The 18,077-nt window shown below is 41.0% G+C and overlaps 2 protein-coding genes across 3 annotated transcripts; one reads left to right on the top strand and one right to left on the bottom strand.

Annotated features, from left to right (window-relative positions):
- Nucleotides 1-120: 120 nt before the first annotated feature.
- Nucleotides 121-5,447, top strand: LOC103984368 (transcription initiation factor IIA subunit 2). Of its 2 annotated transcripts, none has more exons than XM_065154414.1 (4): nt 121-355; nt 1,907-2,043; nt 2,138-2,188; nt 5,098-5,447. In XM_065154414.1, the coding sequence occupies exons 2-4, from the start codon at nt 1,915-1,917 to the stop codon at nt 5,236-5,238; spliced, it is 321 nt and encodes a 106-aa protein (XP_065010486.1). In that variant the 5' UTR covers nt 121-355; nt 1,907-1,914; the 3' UTR covers nt 5,239-5,447. The 2 variants fall into 2 exon arrangements, with proteins under 2 accessions (XP_065010486.1, XP_009400128.1); XM_009401853.3 differs by having other exon boundaries at nt 131-355; nt 1,912-2,043.
- Nucleotides 5,448-11,834: 6,387 nt separating this feature from the next.
- LOC135593308 (formin-like protein 8) lies at nt 11,835-12,553 on the bottom strand. Its single transcript, XM_065083526.1, has 2 exons — nt 12,249-12,553; nt 11,835-12,144 (listed from the first exon to the last, which is right to left on the bottom strand). Exons 1-2 carry the CDS (start codon nt 12,551-12,553, stop codon nt 11,835-11,837), a joined length of 615 nt encoding a protein of 204 aa, XP_064939598.1.
- Nucleotides 12,554-18,077: the final 5,524 nt, after the last annotated feature.

Here is an 18,077-nt window from a genome sequence, read left to right as displayed (position 1 = left end):
ACTGAGCTCGGACGTCCAGGATCGATTAGATTGATCAAACGGACGGTGGATCTTCCCACCGCACAGATTTAGTGTGCGAACGATGAAATTAAAGAGTCCCTCCAGGCGTCCTTTTTCTCTCTATGTATATATCTTCCTCTCCGATGCCATCGCTTATATAATCCTCCGTTTGAAATCCCCCGTTGGACGCCGATCTCTCGCTGCGTTCCTCTCTTCCTCTCCTTCTTCGAGCTCGCCCTCGTGCCGAGCTCTCTTTGACCATCGCCCCAAGCCCCTGGGAATCCGGCCCCGTCCTCGTCCTGAGGCGATTAGGGTTTCGGCATTCGAGTTTTAGCTCGAGATCTCGCGATCCGAGGTCATTTCCTTCCGTTTCTTCTCCCTTTTCCTCCGTCTTACTCGCGGGAACGGAAGCCCCTTGTTTTAGTTCTTATTTTGTTTTTTTTGGTCGTGGATTTTGGTTTGGCGTTAGTTCGATTTGGATGACCCAAAAAAAGCCAACTATGCTTTGATTTGATGGGTTTGGGAAGATGTCTCGGTTGTAGCGTTTGATTTGTGGTTCTTTGTGTTGTTCGACTACTTGAATGTTAATTACGGTTTCTTTTTAGACTCGATAGAGTTAGTCTTTGCTGCGAGATCGTGGCATGTGATACTACATTCGTAAAAAACGCGATCCTTATTGTATTCAAGTCTCTGATTGGTTTGCCATTATTTGGTTACTATTTTGACATGTGATGACTGGAGGCTTATGAGTGGTTTTTAGAGGACGAAGCACATGGTATATTGAAGGATGAAGATTTTATATTATCTAGCTTTCTTTACATAATTTTGATCATGATGCTTGTAATCATGATTGAGGAAGTGCCAATTCAAACAAGTATTTTCACCTACTCATATTCAGTAAACCCCATGGTTGTATATGCTCTGTGATGTTTAAACTTAAGTGTGGTTACATTTTTAGAACTGGTATGGTTTTATGACATTATTGATACGATGTTCTCTAATTTAATTGCCATTCTAAACTCAAAATTGCAGGTGTCTGCATTGTAAAATGTCCATCATAGATCTTTATTAGTCACTTAAATTTTTATAACTGGATTTGCTTGGCTTCTTGATTTACAAATGCCTAATGTGCACATAACGATTGTTGAAACATAATTCATGTGTGCACAAGGAGATTAAAGACAGAAGCTCTAGGTTGTGCCTGTCCATGTTATGAAGATGTGACTGCCAAACATGTTCTGTAAAACAGAAGATAAAACACAAATATTTTTTTTGTTTTTATTGTCTAGAAGACCAAAGATCTGTTGCTTGTTTCATGCATGTCTTTATCTCCATCCTACTTTACCATGTAAAAGGGGATTCGTTCTTCTGTTTATTCTTTGGATGAAAGAGCATATCTTTCTTACTTGATTCGGCAAGTAATTATGCTCTGACGGGCTTTGCTCTGGGAATATGCTTCAACTATATCAAAGATGTCTTTAGAAAAACTTTTCCTAATTGACATTGTCTACTAATTGGGTTGCTTTTTTAAACATTTGCTTGCTGTTATGTCAATGCCTCTTTCATGGCATAGGGAAGTGCGATATCTACTTCCCCCTTTCTTTCTTACACTTTTCACTTTTCTTCTTGAGCTGGTCGTTATTCCGAAGCCCTCATTTATTATATAAAGCATCCTTTTGGTGTCAAGTCTTTCTAGTGGTTTTTATTATTGTTATTTATGATGTTAATCTTCTGCTACGGTTCAATTTCTAATATGTTAAAGAGTTGCTACCTCCACTTAATAGAAAAAATAAAATATACCAGCCCATTCTTTGTTTCTAGTTGTTTATTGTTGCCTTTTTGCTTTTCTTTGTTTTGAAATCCTGAGCTTTTGTTACTAAATAACTTTTGCTAATTGGAGTGCTAGAATAGGCCATGGCCACATTTGAATTGTACCGAAGGTCCTCCATTGGCATGTGCTTGACAGAAACCCTAGATGAGATGGTTTCCAGCGGTACGTTGAGCCCGGAGCTAGCTATCCAAGTCCTTATGCAGTTTGATAAGGTAAATTTAAGTTAAACCCTGGAAAATTTTCTTTTGGAGATTTTAGCAGTCATGCTTTTAAGTTCTTTTTCCGTTGAATTTGTTCTCCTCACAGTCTATGACAGATGCCTTGGAGACGCAAGTCAAGAGCAAGGTTTCGATTAAGGTAAACTTTTGCTATTAGGCATATTCTTTGTCATGTATATCCAGTTCACTTGTGCCTCTGATTGCCTCTTTTACTTTTGTTGCTTCTTTAAAATTAATTTTTATTTCATATTTTAATTTAACATTGACAACAGTTGATTCTTCTAACGATAGTTTTGTCTTTAATCTTTTAGTGTCAACATGTCATACGACCAATGTGTTATTATCTCACTAAATATTAAGTGTGACATCCGTCTGAGGTCTTGACTCATGAGTTTCTGTGTTTCATTTTAATACTGGAGAGTGGTAGATGGATCTCAAGCTATAAAATTATATAGCTCAAATTCTTCGACATCACCATTACAAGTATTTGAACCCAAAATCTTTCAAAATAAATTGGATGTCAACCATTAGGCCAATGCCTTGATTCAGTTAATTGCGACGAATAGGGACCAAAGGAACTTAATTTGTGGCCAAGGGTCTTACGAAGACCAGTTTAATATTATATCGAGGAAATATCATTTCTCATTCCAAATGCTTTTGCTGCTGAACCTTCATCTGTTTTTAACAATTTTTTATTGAAACAAATTATGCATGATTCACATTCTATCACTCAACCTAAAATTTCCAACAGATAAATTTTGATGGATGAAAGATACTAATTGACTTGAAGTTTGTCCTTTCTTCCGATTGAACAGAAAAATTGCATTAAATATAGTTGTGAATGTTGAAGCAAACTAGAAGCATCTTTTTTAAGAATACTAAGAACCTTTTCGACAATCAACTTGGGGAAGTGTACTGCTACCCTAGCAAACTTTACGCCTCTCATTCTCATTGAAAGAAGCATCAAGTAGCTCTAGGGATTTTCTTTCTTCCAGCCTCACTAAGCATCAAGTATCTCTTTTCTTTTTGCCAATACATGCTGTGCAAATTGGTTCTCTCTGAGTAAGGCAATATGTGCATGTGATCATATATCTTCATTGCTAATTTATTGCCTCTGGATTGTGCTAGTCATCATCCAGAATTGGTTATTCCCTCAGTAAGGCAATCCGTGCTTGTGATCATATATGCCTCTGGACCATGCTAATCATCATCATCCAGAATTGGTTGTTCTCCATGCTTGTGAGCACATATGCCTCTGGATCATTCTAGTCATTTAAATATTTTAATTGCATGTTGTGTCATTTAAATCACTGAATGAATATTTACACAAATTTCATTACTAAAGGTATTCTTCTGTAATTTTTTATATTAGTTATATATTTGTGGATTAGAAAATATTACTAAAAGAATTGTCATAAGAATACAAGAGCAAGTCATGAATCTTTTTCTTTTTTTATTCAACTTCGACCAAAATTGAACTTGGCATGTTGCACGCCCAGTCATGCCATTCCCATAAAAAGTCCAATATCCTGGACTGGGTCTGACTCTGGACTCTTCCAAAAGAAATCTGAACCTTCTTGGACATATTCATGAAATCACATAGCTTTCATTCTCTCTGTTCAGGCATCACTTAGACTTGAACTTGTGTGATTAATGAGAAATAGTAGACGAGGCTCAGGCTGATATGTACGTTACTTTCTGTGCTTCGACTTCAGTCAAATCTTGGGCCTTAAATAGCAGATGAAGCATAGCTTTTTGGGGTCAAATAGGGTTTTAGTCTGTGTGAGCACCTGAAACCATTGCCGCTGATTGCTTCTTTGATTATCTTAGCATCTGAAACTTGAGCATGAACCTTTTAAAGAAGCATTAACCCAAAGGATTGGTGTGTTTATGATATCATACTCTCTCTACGTGTTTGATGTGTTTAGTTTGTTGACATGTTTTAGGAGTCAGACATTTGTTCCCCTTGATCACTTCATGACATTACTTTTGTATTTCAAGTTGACACTCTAAAATCCCATGAAAAATTCTAGATCAATGGTAATTGTTAAATTAACCCGTCAAGTCCTTTTACCCTGTACTCTCTTGTATCTTTTATTCCGAGGTTGTTTGAGACTAAGAAACAATCTTTCTACTTGAGTACATTCTATCTCTTATTTTGAGCTTATCTCTGGGTAATTTATATATATGGTTCAATAATTGTCTATGTGGTATATGCATGTATTCAGCACATATAATGAATCAACTGATTTGCTGCTAAACCTTGTTTTCAGGACTTTCTGTTTTCTACTAGTTAAGAACTTTTCTTTCCTTCTAAATTTCTGAAATGTGCATTATTTTTTCTGAAGATGAGTTGATCTTGCTTATTCAAGTCTACCAGAATGGAAAGTTTGACTGACTGAACATACTGTTGTGTGTCATGAGTACCAACTATTCTCATCTTGTCTGCAGATACTGTAGGTCACTGTGCACCTGCACTCATGCAATATGCAATACTCCAATTCTGCACTAAATTATTGTAGTTAAGTGGTAAAAGAAATATTTTATTTCTGATCTTATCTGGATTAACTAAATTATGCATATGGAGCTATTGAAAGGGGAGTTCCTATCCTGCAGTTTTGCTTTGTATGGACAACTGCTTGCCTCTTAAGCCTGAAGTTTCCTTTTTTTTCCCTTATCAATCTTTCAGGTCCATCAGTTCCTTTAATCATGTGAAGATTTATTTCATTTAGAGCTATCCGATCATTAGGTGGTTATTTTGACCCTTAAGTAATATTCTGTAGTTTATTGATATTATAATCGGCTGTGTGTTATCTCATGCCCATACTGCACTTTCTGCTATCCAAATCCCATGATAGATGCCAAGTATGCCCATGGTTGGCTTCCCTATTCTCTGCTCAATATATAAGCTCCCACTGCTAGACCAATATTACGGATGTTAATAGAATAAAATCAAACCATTATCATGCCCTCATTTTTAATTTTTGCCGTTTTTTCTGATTAAACCTGGTAATCAAGAAACCTTATTTTCTCAAGACTGTTCTACAGGGTCATCTGCATACCTATAGGTTCTGTGACAACGTGTGGACATTCATCTTGCAAGATGCAGTTTTCAAAAGCGAGGACTGCCACGACCAAGTCAAGAGAGTGAAAATTGTGGCTTGCGACTCCAAGTTGCTCACACAGTGAAGAGCCCCTGTCTTGTGTTCTCGTGGGGACTATGAATACGAATGTAAAGTTTGCTTGCATCTTGGATTAAGATACACCAATCCCTCTGCCAAACCCCTAATCTCTGTGGCAGGTTTGTAACATGTGTTTAACTTGGATTACGTGCGATTGCATGCTAGTGCATTTTGTTTTAAGTGGATTATTATTGGAGCATCAGGGACATTTTTCGAGTCTTTTTGCTTAGTTATCTAGGGAGCTTCTTATGTGCCTGAACAGGAGTTGGGAATGGCTTTTGGAAATTCTAAAATTTGTGTTTTGATATGGCTTTTGAGACAGCAGAAGGATTCAAAATACAACGTCCCACAATATTATAGTAGTTACTTGTGATGATCCATAGTAATCGACCAGTCTTGTAACATTACTTGTGGCGGTATATAGTTTCATTACTAGTAGTTAGCTCCAAGTGTTTTCTGGTGATAGGCTTGACTACTTTAGTTCACATTTGTCTTTCAAGAATCCTTACATGGCATTAGAGTAAGGATTCTTGAGGAGGAAGGGGCTGTGACTGGAGGGCAAAATCCTTTTCGAAACTCCTCTTCTCTCGACTCTTGGCGCAAGCTGGAACTAGGGCTGGCTGTGGGACTTCTTGGTTGTCTCTTGGCTCTTCTTCTTCTTCTTCTTGCTATTGCTAAAGGCCTTTTTTAGATGCTATTAAAGTTGACAACAAGTTGGAAAAGATCTCTATAATAATGTGGTTGTAGGCAAGAAGGACTGCAGAACTTGCAAACGCTTCCTCTCTTTCTCTTCTCCTCTCAGCTTAGGGCCTTTTGGCTTCTCAAAAGGGGGGCACCACTTGAATGCTTTTGAGATGCCCTTAGATGGGGGCACATTCTTATTTTATAGGGTATGGTCTGCCTCAAGTATTTAGTGTTTAAGGACTTTTCTTATAGATCATGTCCAACTAGTACTTTTCTTATAGGATTGTTGTACTCTCCTTACTTGGTGGCCGCCCCTATTTGTGTGTGGGTTGTCCTAATGCGAGTCTTATTAGGATTTAGGTTGAGGTAAATGGGCTGCTATGATATAGTCTTTGCTTTGGTTAAATAATGCTTTGAATTAACATGTGGATAATGTGCTGTCATATCACATCTATCGTTAGACACACACCTTGTTAATTCGATACATCAATGATGTATATATGAGTGTCGACTCAATATCAGCGATGTCTATATATAGCTGTTTAATCTCTATGTATATATAGCAGTTCTGACATCTGATTAAAAATCTCGACATGGCATTAGAGTAAGGTGTTGTCCGAGTAAATCTCAACATGGAGTAATTCGATAGCTTTAAGTAATTTCTGGTGATAGTCTTGACTACTTTGGATCAAATTTGTCTTTCAAGAAGCCTCACACCAACAAAAACAAGAACAGTTGTTTGACTACTTTGGATCAAATTTGTCTTTCAAGAAGCCTCACACCAACAAAAACAAGAACAGTTGTTTGACTGCTTTGGATCAAATTTGTCTTTCAAGAAGCCTCACACCAACAAAAACAAGAACAGTTGTTTGACTACTTTGGTTCAAAGTTTGTCTTTCAAGAAGCCTCACACCAGCAAAAACAAGAACAATCGTTTGACTAGTTTGGTTCAAAGTTTGTCTTCCAAGAAGCCTCATACCAGCAAAAACAAGAACACTTGGTAATGCAGTACGTTTCGTCTCTGACAGTTTAGAAATCCAAGGCGTTGACACCTTTGCTATGTTGAGACAATTGCTGGAAGATTACAACCTATTGGTATGAATCAGTTCTGCTACATCCTTTGGCTGCATTACTTGAAGTGTTCTTGCTTTCATGCATCTTCTTCTCCCCTGCATCTCATCTATCTCCCTCCTCCGCTTCCTCGCCATTCTTGGCGCCACCTTGCAGTCCCGCGCTTTGCATTTGCTGGCCGGACGCGGTTGTCGAGCCGACGCGGCTGTCGGTGGCTGGCGGAGATGGAGTTCCAGGTGCACGGCGATCAGCAGCCGCCTTTGCCAGCTGAAGGGAGATTTCGGCGAAGGTGAATCCTTTTCGGAAAAGGAAGAGAAAAAGGTAACCAAGAAGGGAAGAAAGAAGAAGGAAGAATCCACCAACCTCTTCTTTGAACGTGGAGTTCCTTTCTCTCAGAATCTCAAGTCGACTTCTGCACGCTTCTAGTTCCTGAGGAGGAACCATTAGCCTCATCAAGAACATGGAAAGGCATCCTATAGAACAAGAAGAAACAACTCACTCGTTCAAGAGTTGCTTGCTCTTCCAAAATCGAATTGATCGTCGCGCGCACTTCTTCCATCGCACTGTTTCAGATGCACAACCATACCAAATCATCATCAAGAAGACGTCATGACGATGAGATGTGTCCTTTTCTCTTACCTCCTTGTGTCGTCCACCCTTCGTCTGATTCGGTGGCAGAGAAGAAGTTGAGTCCGAAGGAAACGAAGAAGAAGATGTATATATACAGCATAATTAAATGGTAATTTTTATGATTTCTTTACTTTACATAAAAGTCTTTTTTGTTTAGATTACCTGTCCTCCAAGTATATTATATTCAAAAATCTGAAAAATACTTAGCCCCCATGACTTCAAATTTGGCGTTGAATTTGTTTATGTATGAAAATACTATTTTTATTATTGAATCTTTTTTATTGTCATAATGATGACTAGTAGGTGTTTGGTTATAATTATATCCATATTTATGTTTCCTATATGATGATAAATTAAATAGGAAAAACCCAAAAGTAATCTTAATATCTTTGGTAAATTGATATTTTTTTACTGATAATAAGAAATCGTAATATCCCAACAAAGTGGTAAAAGTTTAAACTATTAATATTAATTAGAGCAGCAGTTATATGATAATCGATGGACTAAAATTAGGTGTAATATATATATATATATATATATATATATATATATATATATATATATATATTATCCATGTTGGTCATTTTGTCAACTCAATATTAGTTTGTCTTCCATGTCGTCTTGATGCTCAGTGATCTTGACACATAAGTTGGGTTTCTATCATCTTATCAACACAAACTTATTTATGTAGTTGTAATGCTTGATGATTTAAGCTTTCTTGAGATTGAGTAATGATAGATGTTTTCATGCCCAGTGGCAGGGTGCCAAGTGGTGGCACTGCTTTTGTCAGGCAGTGGTACCGCCCAGTGCAGTGTCAGTGTCAGACTGACACTGACGGTGGTATCACTCAACACAAGCGGTAGTACCACCCGTACCCAAGAAACCCAGGATGAGATATTTTTAGGCTCCAGGTTTGAATGAACTTGAGGCTTATAAGTACCCCTCTCATCCACACACAAGAACAAATAGTTTAAAAGTGAGAAAACGCTGTAGAAATCTCTTGAGAAATCCCCTCCTCTAGCTTAAACTTAGAATTCTATTTAGAGATGAGTGTCTACTTGTAAAGGTTATCTCCTAGACCTGTGAAAAGGAGAAGAGGGGTGTAAGAAGGAGGTTGACCTTTGTCTATTAAAGGAAGATTGATAGTAGATACCGGTGGCCTCGACAGAAGAGGAATCGGCGGAGTGAATGTAGGTCTCAACGACCGAACCACTATAAAAATTTGGTTTGCCTTCTCTTTTGTGCAATTTATCTTACGACAAACCTCCTTACCTTCTTACTGTGCTTTTACTACGCCTACACTCGCATACGTTTTCAAGTTTCCAAAATTGATTTTTATCGTACGAAACGAAGAGATTTTTAGAACCGACGTGATTTTTACCACCGCACTAATTCAACCCCCCTTTTAGTGCCGACTCATTCCTAACAAAAATTAGTATAGCATTGATTAGATTTTGGGTCTTTTAACTTCAACACAATCTCTGTTATGTATCATTTCCTTTGTGGCAATCGGAATAATAACACTTCAACATATTTTTCAAAGACTCCCGCCTTTATAGACTTATACCCTATGCCGAGGCCTTCAGACTCCAACTACATCGCAACAAGTTGTGTTTATCGCTTATCTTAATCATTTCATCAATCACCTCACGAATATAAGGTGTATATGCCTCGAAGCCCACTTTGACTTTGATATCATACAAAATGACTTTGCCCCATTATAATGAGAAAACTAAGGGTACAATGTGATTCCAATTTTGCCTTTGTAAGTATTTATGTCCTTAATCTCTATACAAGAAAAAGTATCACAAAGTTAACGCTTTTGCTCCATGTTCACATTTGAAGTCGACTATTTTTACGTGGCTTGTGTTAAATACTAAGTCTAACCAATGTTCTCTATTCCTTGGTCTGTATTGAGATGATGGTAGCCCTTGTGTCCATCACTGCATAGGTTAGTCCTTTGTTGTGTCTAATATTTTTCTCATCAGCTCTATGTGTATCTTTATCTTTGATATTGCCTTCATTTGAGTCCCTACCTAATCTCATAATGCATCACTTCATGTAAGATCTTGTGATGAATATTTGTTGCTTACTCAATTTTAACCTCCTTGGAACTTTAGAAAGATTCCATCTCGAGATATCTTCTTGAAATATGTGGTTCATTACACAAATTCTTCACTAAAAAACTCAAGACTTACCCCTTGGATACTAGTCGTGCTAGAGTAGCTTTATTCTTCGTAATTTTTTTCTTGGAAGATTTGGAGATGATCATCTTCTTGGAATACTCTATTTTGCCGAGAACAATATTATACACTATTTTATTATTATAAATGTATTTGCTAGATCATGACTCTTTGATGATACAACTTTTTGTTGTGCATATAACGCTTAACAACATATACTGAATCCACTACACAATTAGAGTCCCTTGGATATTACCTTTTCTACCATGTCAAAGAGAAAATTTGTATGCTCCGTGATATCGAATTTGTCATATTAAGATGGCCATGAACACTCCTACTATGTATATAAGTTATTGCATTAGTATCAAAGTCTTTAAATCAATAATTCCTATCACCACTATAAGCCTTTGCATAAACTTGTTCCATCACTAAGCAAACTAATCCTACTTGCACCTAGTCTCATCCTTCGCTCAACACTCTTACTTCCATTAATTTTAGTTTTAAAATTTGCATATATTTAGTATATTAGTTTGATGATGATATAGTAATCTTATTTATTTTAAGTTATTTGCCAACTTGAATCAAACCTACTTACCAGTTCAATCCGGACCTAAAGGCACAGGACGTCCGAAAATCCTACGTGATAATTCTTCAAGGTGATTGATTAGGCCCCGAGGTGGATGAGGTGGCACCGAGATGATCTTTCGAGTAGAGTTTAAGCATATGAAGTGGGCCTGAGAGTGGGCCGAGGAGGATTTCGACTCGTCGATGAGTCCCTGCACAAAGACTAGTGTTGGATGGGGGTGTTTCTTGGCACAGCCCCTTCGATGCTTATGTTAGTTTTAGGATGGTTTTGTAATGTAAGAGGGTTAATTTTAAATATATCAGACCCTTGGACAGGCAGGCACCGAGGGTTGACTTTTATACCTATTCGATCAGAGGAATCACTTGTAATGGCCAGAATTGAGTGCATCTATAGAACTATATCGATCAACAACCATTGGCTTACACGAAGCATTTTGGATCAATTATTCACTGAGAAAGATCAATTTAATCAAGTTGATACTTTATATATCCTGCATAGATTTGCAGTTCTTCGCCAGCATTAAACAAAAAATGAAAGAACTAATGAACAGAGTCTCTCATTCTTTGAATTCAATTGCTTTCGTATAATCTCGCAGTTACAGCCGGAATCCAACAAGAAACCAAAGAAAGGGAGTCATCATGTGGAGGAAGAAGCAACTCAGTAATCTTCAAGACCACTCCGCTTCAGTCGGATCGCCTTGCTCGCTTGTGCATCTTCTTCTCCGTCAGTATCTCCATCCTCCGCTTCCTCGCCAACCTCGACGCCACCTTGCTGTCCGCGCTTTGCATTTGCATTTGCAGCTCCCATACCGACCGCCATGCTGCGGTCATCTCCCCCGGCGGTCGGACGCCGTCGAGCGTCGGGTGGCGGACCAACGCCCGTGGTGATGGCTGACTGAGGCGGAGTTCCAGGTCCAGCTTATTTTGATGAGCAGGAGCAGCAGCCGCCGCCTTTTCCGGCTGAAAGTTTCAATGAAGGGTTAGCGAGAATCCTCCTCGGAGAGGGAAGACAAGGCAAACGAGAAAGAGTAAGAGTCCACCAACCATTTCTTGGAGCACGGAGTTGCTTGCTTTCTGTATCTCGAGTCGTCTTCTGTAAGCTTCTGTTTCCTGAGGAAAGATGACAGAAGAAAAGAAGAACTGTTAGAGCCTCGTCAAGATTATGGAAAAGGATCATATAGAAAGCTCACTCTTCTAAGATTTGCTTGCTCTTCCATAAGCGAATTCATCATGGCGCGCTGTTCTTCCATACACTGTTTCACATCCACAACCGTAGCCAATCATCATCAAGAAGGCGTCACGAATACCACAGCAAGAGATGATCACATGTTCTTTCTTTCTTCTTTACCTCCTTCCGCCGCCGCTTCGTGCTCTTGAACTGCTTCCCCCGAGGCAAGGAGGCCGCGCCGCTCGGCCCGGCGTCGTTGTTCTTGGAGCGATTCCGAGGGACCTAGGGCGGCGCGGCGATCGGCCCGGCGTCGCCGTCCACATTGTGCGTCCCCTGTCCCGAGGTTGCCAACGCGTCGTCGTGCTCAGAACGATTCCCCAGAACGGAGGTCGCCGGCGCGCTTGGCCCGACGTCGTCGTCCACAGAATGCCACCCTTGACCCGAGGTCGCCACCGCGTCGTTGTGCTCAGGACGAATCCCCGGAAGTGAGGGCAGCGCCGCGTTCGACCCGGTGTCGTCTTCCACCGTATGCCTGCCCTGATCCGAGGTCGCCACTGCGCTCGGCCCGGCGTCGTCGTTGTCGCCGCCGACTCTGCTCCCACGAAACGACAACGAAGTCACGGGGCTGGGGGAGCGCGGGCGCCCGCAGCCCTCTCCTCCCTCCTTTTCGGCTATCGGAGGCGGGGGAGGAGGAACATTATAAGGTGGGCTTGGAAGAGGAGGGGGAGGGGGAGGGGCGGGACAGAAGGTGGACTTGGAAGAGTAAGGGGAGGGGAAGGGACAGAAGGTGGACTTGGAAGAGTAGGGGGAGGGGGAGGGAGAGGACCGGGCGGTTTGTGACGAAGAGTGCGGGGCTTCTTGGTGCCCCAGCTAGGCATGCCGGCGACGAGGGATAAGTTGCTGCGGCGGAATTCGTCCTCGAGGTGGAATTCGTCGAGATCGCACAGAATGCGAGCCACCTCGAGTTCTTTATCAATCGGCGGCTCCTGCACCGGCCACATCTCTCTCTCTCTCTCTCTCTCTCTCTCTCTTCTTCGTCCGGGCGGCGGAGGCTGGAGGCGATGAGAAGGGGGAACAGAAGGGGGGATTGAGAGGGCAAGGGCGAGCTGGATCGACTGCATGGGAAAGAGAAGGGAACTGCTAATATAACGAGAATCTTCTTCTTCTATGTCGTTTTTGTCCCGCAGGCGTCCGTCTGGGTTATATGGAGCAAGTCTAGAGGAATCCGATCCGTCCATCGAGACACGTGGCAAACGAGTAATGTGGGTACGGAAGGGTATTATTGGAAGAAGAAAAGGCGTCGAAGGTTCCGAAACCTCTGGAGTTAAATCCCAAGTGAGCCCGGAAACAAAGGGCGGAGTCCGAGTCGGACTTCTACGAGGATTCATCCTGCACGTGACCGCAGGTCAGGGATTTCTATATAAGTAGTTCCCTTCTCTTTCCCATGCACAGTCGATCCAGAGCTCGCCCGTGCCCTCTCGATTGCCCCCCGCCCTTTCTCATCGCCGCCAGAGAGAGAGAACGAGAGATGTGGCCGCTGGGGGAGCCGCCGACCGATAAGGAACTCGAGGTGGCTCGCATTCTGTGCGATCTGGAGGAACTCATCCTCGACGACGAAGTCCGCCGCAGCAACTTATCCCTCGTCGCCGGCACGTCTAGCTGGGGCACTAAGAAGCCCCGCACTCTTCCTCCTACTCTTCCAAGTCTACCTTATAATGTTCCTCACCCTCCGCCTCCGACGGCCGACGAGGGCGGAGGAGACGGCTGCGGGGGCCCGCGCTCCGCCAGCCCCGTGACTCCATTATCGTTTTCTGGGAGCAACGGCGACAAAGACGAAGCCGGGCCGAGCGCGGTGGCGACCTCGGGTCACAGCAGGCATACTGTGGAAAACGACGCCGGGTCGAGCGCGGCACTCCCCTCACTTCCGGGGAATCGTCCTGAGCACAACGACGGCGTGGCGACCTCGGGTAACGGGAGGCATACTGTGGTCGACGACGTCGGCCCGAGCGTGGCGCCGCCCTCGGTTCTGGGGAATCGTTCCGAACATGACGACGCGTTGGCGACTTCGCGACAGGAGACGCACACTGTCGACGGCGACGCCGGGTCGAGCGCGCCGCCGCCCTCGGTCCCTCGGAACCGTTCCGAGAACAACGACGCCGGGCCGAGAGGCGCGGCTCCCTTGCCTCGGGGGAAGCAGTTCAAGAACCCCAAGCGGTGGTGCAAGGAGGTAAGAAAAAGTAAGGAGGGAAGCAGTTCTTCTTTTTCTCGCCTACCTTCTCTTCCCTTTCCGCGACTAACCTTGATTGAAACTTCCCATCAGCTGGAGAAGGCGGCGGCTGCTCCTGCTCCTGCTCCTGCTCATCACATTGAGCTGGACCTGGAGTTTCGCCTCTGCCAGCCTTCACCACCGGCGCTCGTCCGCCATCCGACGCTCGCCAGCGTCCGACCGCCGGGGGAGACGTCCGAGGCGTTGCGGTGGGGATGGGAGCTGCAATTGCAGATACAAGGCGAGGACAGGAAGGAGGCGTCGAGGTTGGCGAGGAAGCGGAGGATGGAGATACAGAGGGAGAAGAAGATGCAGAAGAAAGCAAAGCGATCCGACTGAAGCGAGGAGTTCGTGGTGATCACTACGTTGCTTCCTCCTCTACATGACGACTCCCTTTCTTTGGTTTCTTGTTGGATTCCGACTATAACGTCGAGACTATACAAATGCGATTGAATTCAAAGAGCAAAATTCTATTCATGGATTCTTTTATTATGATTATTAGTATAATTTATGATGGCAAATCTGTGCAGGATATATGATCTTGTGTGTTGTGTCTCCCTCCTATGAGAGAATTGGCCGAGGGTGGCTGCAATGGAGGTGAATAGGCTTGCTGTTGTGTCCATCAGCCATTACCATAGATTAAGAAGAACCTAATGGTTACCCAAAAGCCACTCTTCAATTCACTCTCAAAGTCTTAAATTTGAGACGAGTTTTTCCTATATTTGGATCTTGATGAATGTTGATCTTTTTGCTGTATTTTTTATATTGTGTGTTTGTTCATCTCCCAAAAATGTGACACAACAAAGTCCCTCGTTGGGATCTCAGTATCACTGATTAGACTTGTAGAATTATGCACTAGACTTATACGAAAAAATCCACTGTTCATATGGGAAACGGCCTATAGAATCAAGACAAGAGACTTCCATTACTAAACACCTCTCATACCTTTAAAGAAAGAATCTTATTTGCACTTGGGAGTTTAAAAACAACATGACTTCATACCAAATTTATGATTCGAGTCATGAAAACAACCACAGTATATCTATCAATCGCAACCTTTTGAACACGTGCATCATAAGGTATTATTAATCTTTAACCCATTCAATACACGATGGCGAGAAGAATGACATGTAGGTGTATTCGATACTGTTATAGAGATCTCATGAGGTGCACACACTTCCAGCCAGGGGAGGTGGAAATCCAACAGTGAAGGGTAGTTACAATCTAATAATGTATGGTCTTTAAAGGATTGCAACGTGTAATCATAAACAAACATTTGGAAGAAAGATATAGACTTCAAGAATTAAAGGCATAAAGAGATTACAATAAGACATCCAATGTAACCATGAAGAAGATAGACTGTATTCACTTTACCTTGGCCGTGAGATTCGGGATTAGAGGTATCAGTTGTAGTAGATCGACAAAGATTTAGTGCAGTTCTGGCCATGGAACTGCAACAGCCTGGAAAGCATGTGAGGACCAAAGAAATTGGTTCAACCAAATATATCAAGAAATTAAGAAATGTGACTTAATGAAGAGATAAAGCCAGCAAGCAATGCACAAGGTTTTCTGCAGAAAAGGATTTTTTTTATTTGATCCAGATTTCTAGTCTTAAATAAGACTCAGATTATGCTTTACTTTGCGGTAGAGCTAGTCAGATAAGAAATTATTTCTGCCAAATTCAGTGTCTCTAAATCTCGGTAAATTTTGAAGCTAGCCCCAGAAAATTTATCAAATCATAATTTTGACAACCCAACAAAGACAATAAAGTGAAAAAAATAAAATCGACAAGAATACCAGATTTACGTGGTTCGACCAATTGACCTGACAAATGAGGAGCAAATCATTGCTATAAAAAAGAGATTATTATAAATGCCTTAGGAAGATGTTCCTAGGCCATAAAATACTGAATAAGAAAAGCCTAAAGCAAACAATTAGATTTTCTTGTGGTGCATTTGACTTCAAAGTCCAGACCCTTATTTATAGTTCCAATAGGAGATAACAAGCTTGATTTTCTCGATGTGAGACTATGGGATTTGCCAAACTAACAAATCTCCATCTTGGTATGTCCCAACAAAACTTGCTCCACCTTCTTCATAAAAGCCCCAACAGGCAATCACCAACAATGAATACTAACCAAGTCTAAGCACTACTTAAACTTGTAAACCGGAAAAGGCTTCGTAAATATATCAACTGGATTGTCTTTCGTATGAATTTTCTGAACAAGGACCTTTCCCTCAGCAATGATATCCCATTTGCATCCAACAATTTTCTTATTCGAATACGGCTTCACAAGATCCCAAGTTCTATTCTGATAGGGGGATTCTGTTTCTTCATTCATCGCAATCAACTACTTAAGGGAATTATCATAAGAAATTACATCTGAGTAGGTAGTAGGCTCACCAACTTCACTTGTTTCTTCTGTAACAGACAAAGCATATGCAACCAAATTTGCATATCTTTGTGGTGGTCGAATATCTCTCCGTTGTCAATCTTTGGCTATGGAATATTGTTCTTCCTCTAGATAATCTTCGTTAGTGACTCGGGACCATCTACCGATATTCTTTGAATAGAAGAGTTAGACTGAAAAGAATTAGAACTACCAATCTCAAGCTCCACCTGCTTTTGCGCACTATCATTTGTACAACTAGTAGATTCTTCTTTAGAAGATAACATAGATAATTCATCAAAAATAACATCTCTACTAATTACAAATTTTAGGGATTTGGGATCAGAACACCATAATTTGTATCCTTTCACCTGAGAAGCATACCTAAGGAAAATACATTTTTTAGCTTGAGGCTCTAATTTTTTCTTCATTTATATACATGTATGCTGGACACCCAAAAAATTTTAAATCAGAATAATCAGTAGGAGTACCTGACCAAACTTCCTCCGGAGTTTTAAATTTAAGTGCTACAGAAGAAGCGCGGTTGACAACATAACAGGCCATATTAATCACCTCCACCTTCAGTTGCGTATTTACACCTAAGGGCCTCCAGGGTGCCTAAAGAGATGAGATTCTTTTTTAAATCAGGAACATATCTAACATTAGTGAGCGTCCTCACAATACCATCATGCATTTTAATTTGGATTGTTCCTCTTCCAACAACATCACATGCTGCATTATTGCCCATCAAAATAATTCCACCATTACAAGATTTATATGTGGAAAACAAATCTCTATTGGGACACGTGATAAGAACAACCCGAATCTAAAATCCATTCAATTTTAGACCTCGTCCTATCATCAATAGTAAAGAAAATATTTCCATCATTCTCATCAGCTACTACACTAGCTTCAGCAGACTCAATAGTTTTCTCAATAATTTTTTCCTTTTGCTTTAATTTATTTTTCAATTTAAAGCAATCAACCTTAATGTGCCCTATTTTATGACAATATCTGCATTCCAAATTTGTATGTCTAGATTTATATATAGATTTAGATCTACTACTGTCAAATTCTCTTTTATCCATTCTACCCCTGACAACCAGACCCTCAGCCTGATTCCCTCTACTTTCCCCAATGATATCTCTGTCTATCTGCTCCTTAAATTTTAGTGCAGATTTAATTTCTAACACAAAAAACAACAGGGCCTTATCCTCATCATCAATTTTTGTATCTATATTCTCTAAATCCATAACCAAGGAATCAAATTTATTAAGATGTGAGAGTATAGATGTACCTTCAGTCATCCGAAGCATATACAAACTCTGCTTTAAGTAGAGACGATTCTCTAGTGTCCTCTTCATATACAAGGCTTTAAGCTTGTCCCACATGCTCTTAGCCATAGTCTCCATAGCTACCTCCTGTAAAACTTCGCTAGAGAGATTTAGAATAATATTGGATCGGGCCTTCTTATCCATACCCACAAAATCTTTCTTTGACGTACCATCTGGAATGTTCTCAGCTCTCTATAGTGCCAAATCAACTCCGTCTTGAACCAGAATTGCCTCAATCTTAAGTTACCACATGCCGAAGTTGACATTTCTGTCGAATGTCATTGTTGCCAAAGGATTCTGAAACCAGGCTCTGATACTAGTTTGTTAGAGATAGCGTCAAGAAATTTACCAAAGGGTATTTTTGGCAACCCAACAAAGATAATAAAACAGAAAAAATAAAAGAAACGACAAGAACACCAGATTTATGTGATTCGGTCAATTGACTTACATCCACGAATGAAAGAGGAATCCACGAATGAAAAAGGAACAAATCACTACTATAAAAGAGGGACTATTATAAATGCTTTAGGAAGATG

This window comes from Musa acuminata, chromosome BXJ1-1 (genome assembly GCF_036884655.1).
Source record: "Musa acuminata AAA Group cultivar baxijiao chromosome BXJ1-1, Cavendish_Baxijiao_AAA, whole genome shotgun sequence".
NCBI lineage: Eukaryota > Viridiplantae > Streptophyta > Magnoliopsida > Zingiberales > Musaceae > Musa > Musa acuminata.
Note: the sequence above shows the minus strand (reverse complement) of the source record. Positions and strands in the feature narration are given on the sequence as shown.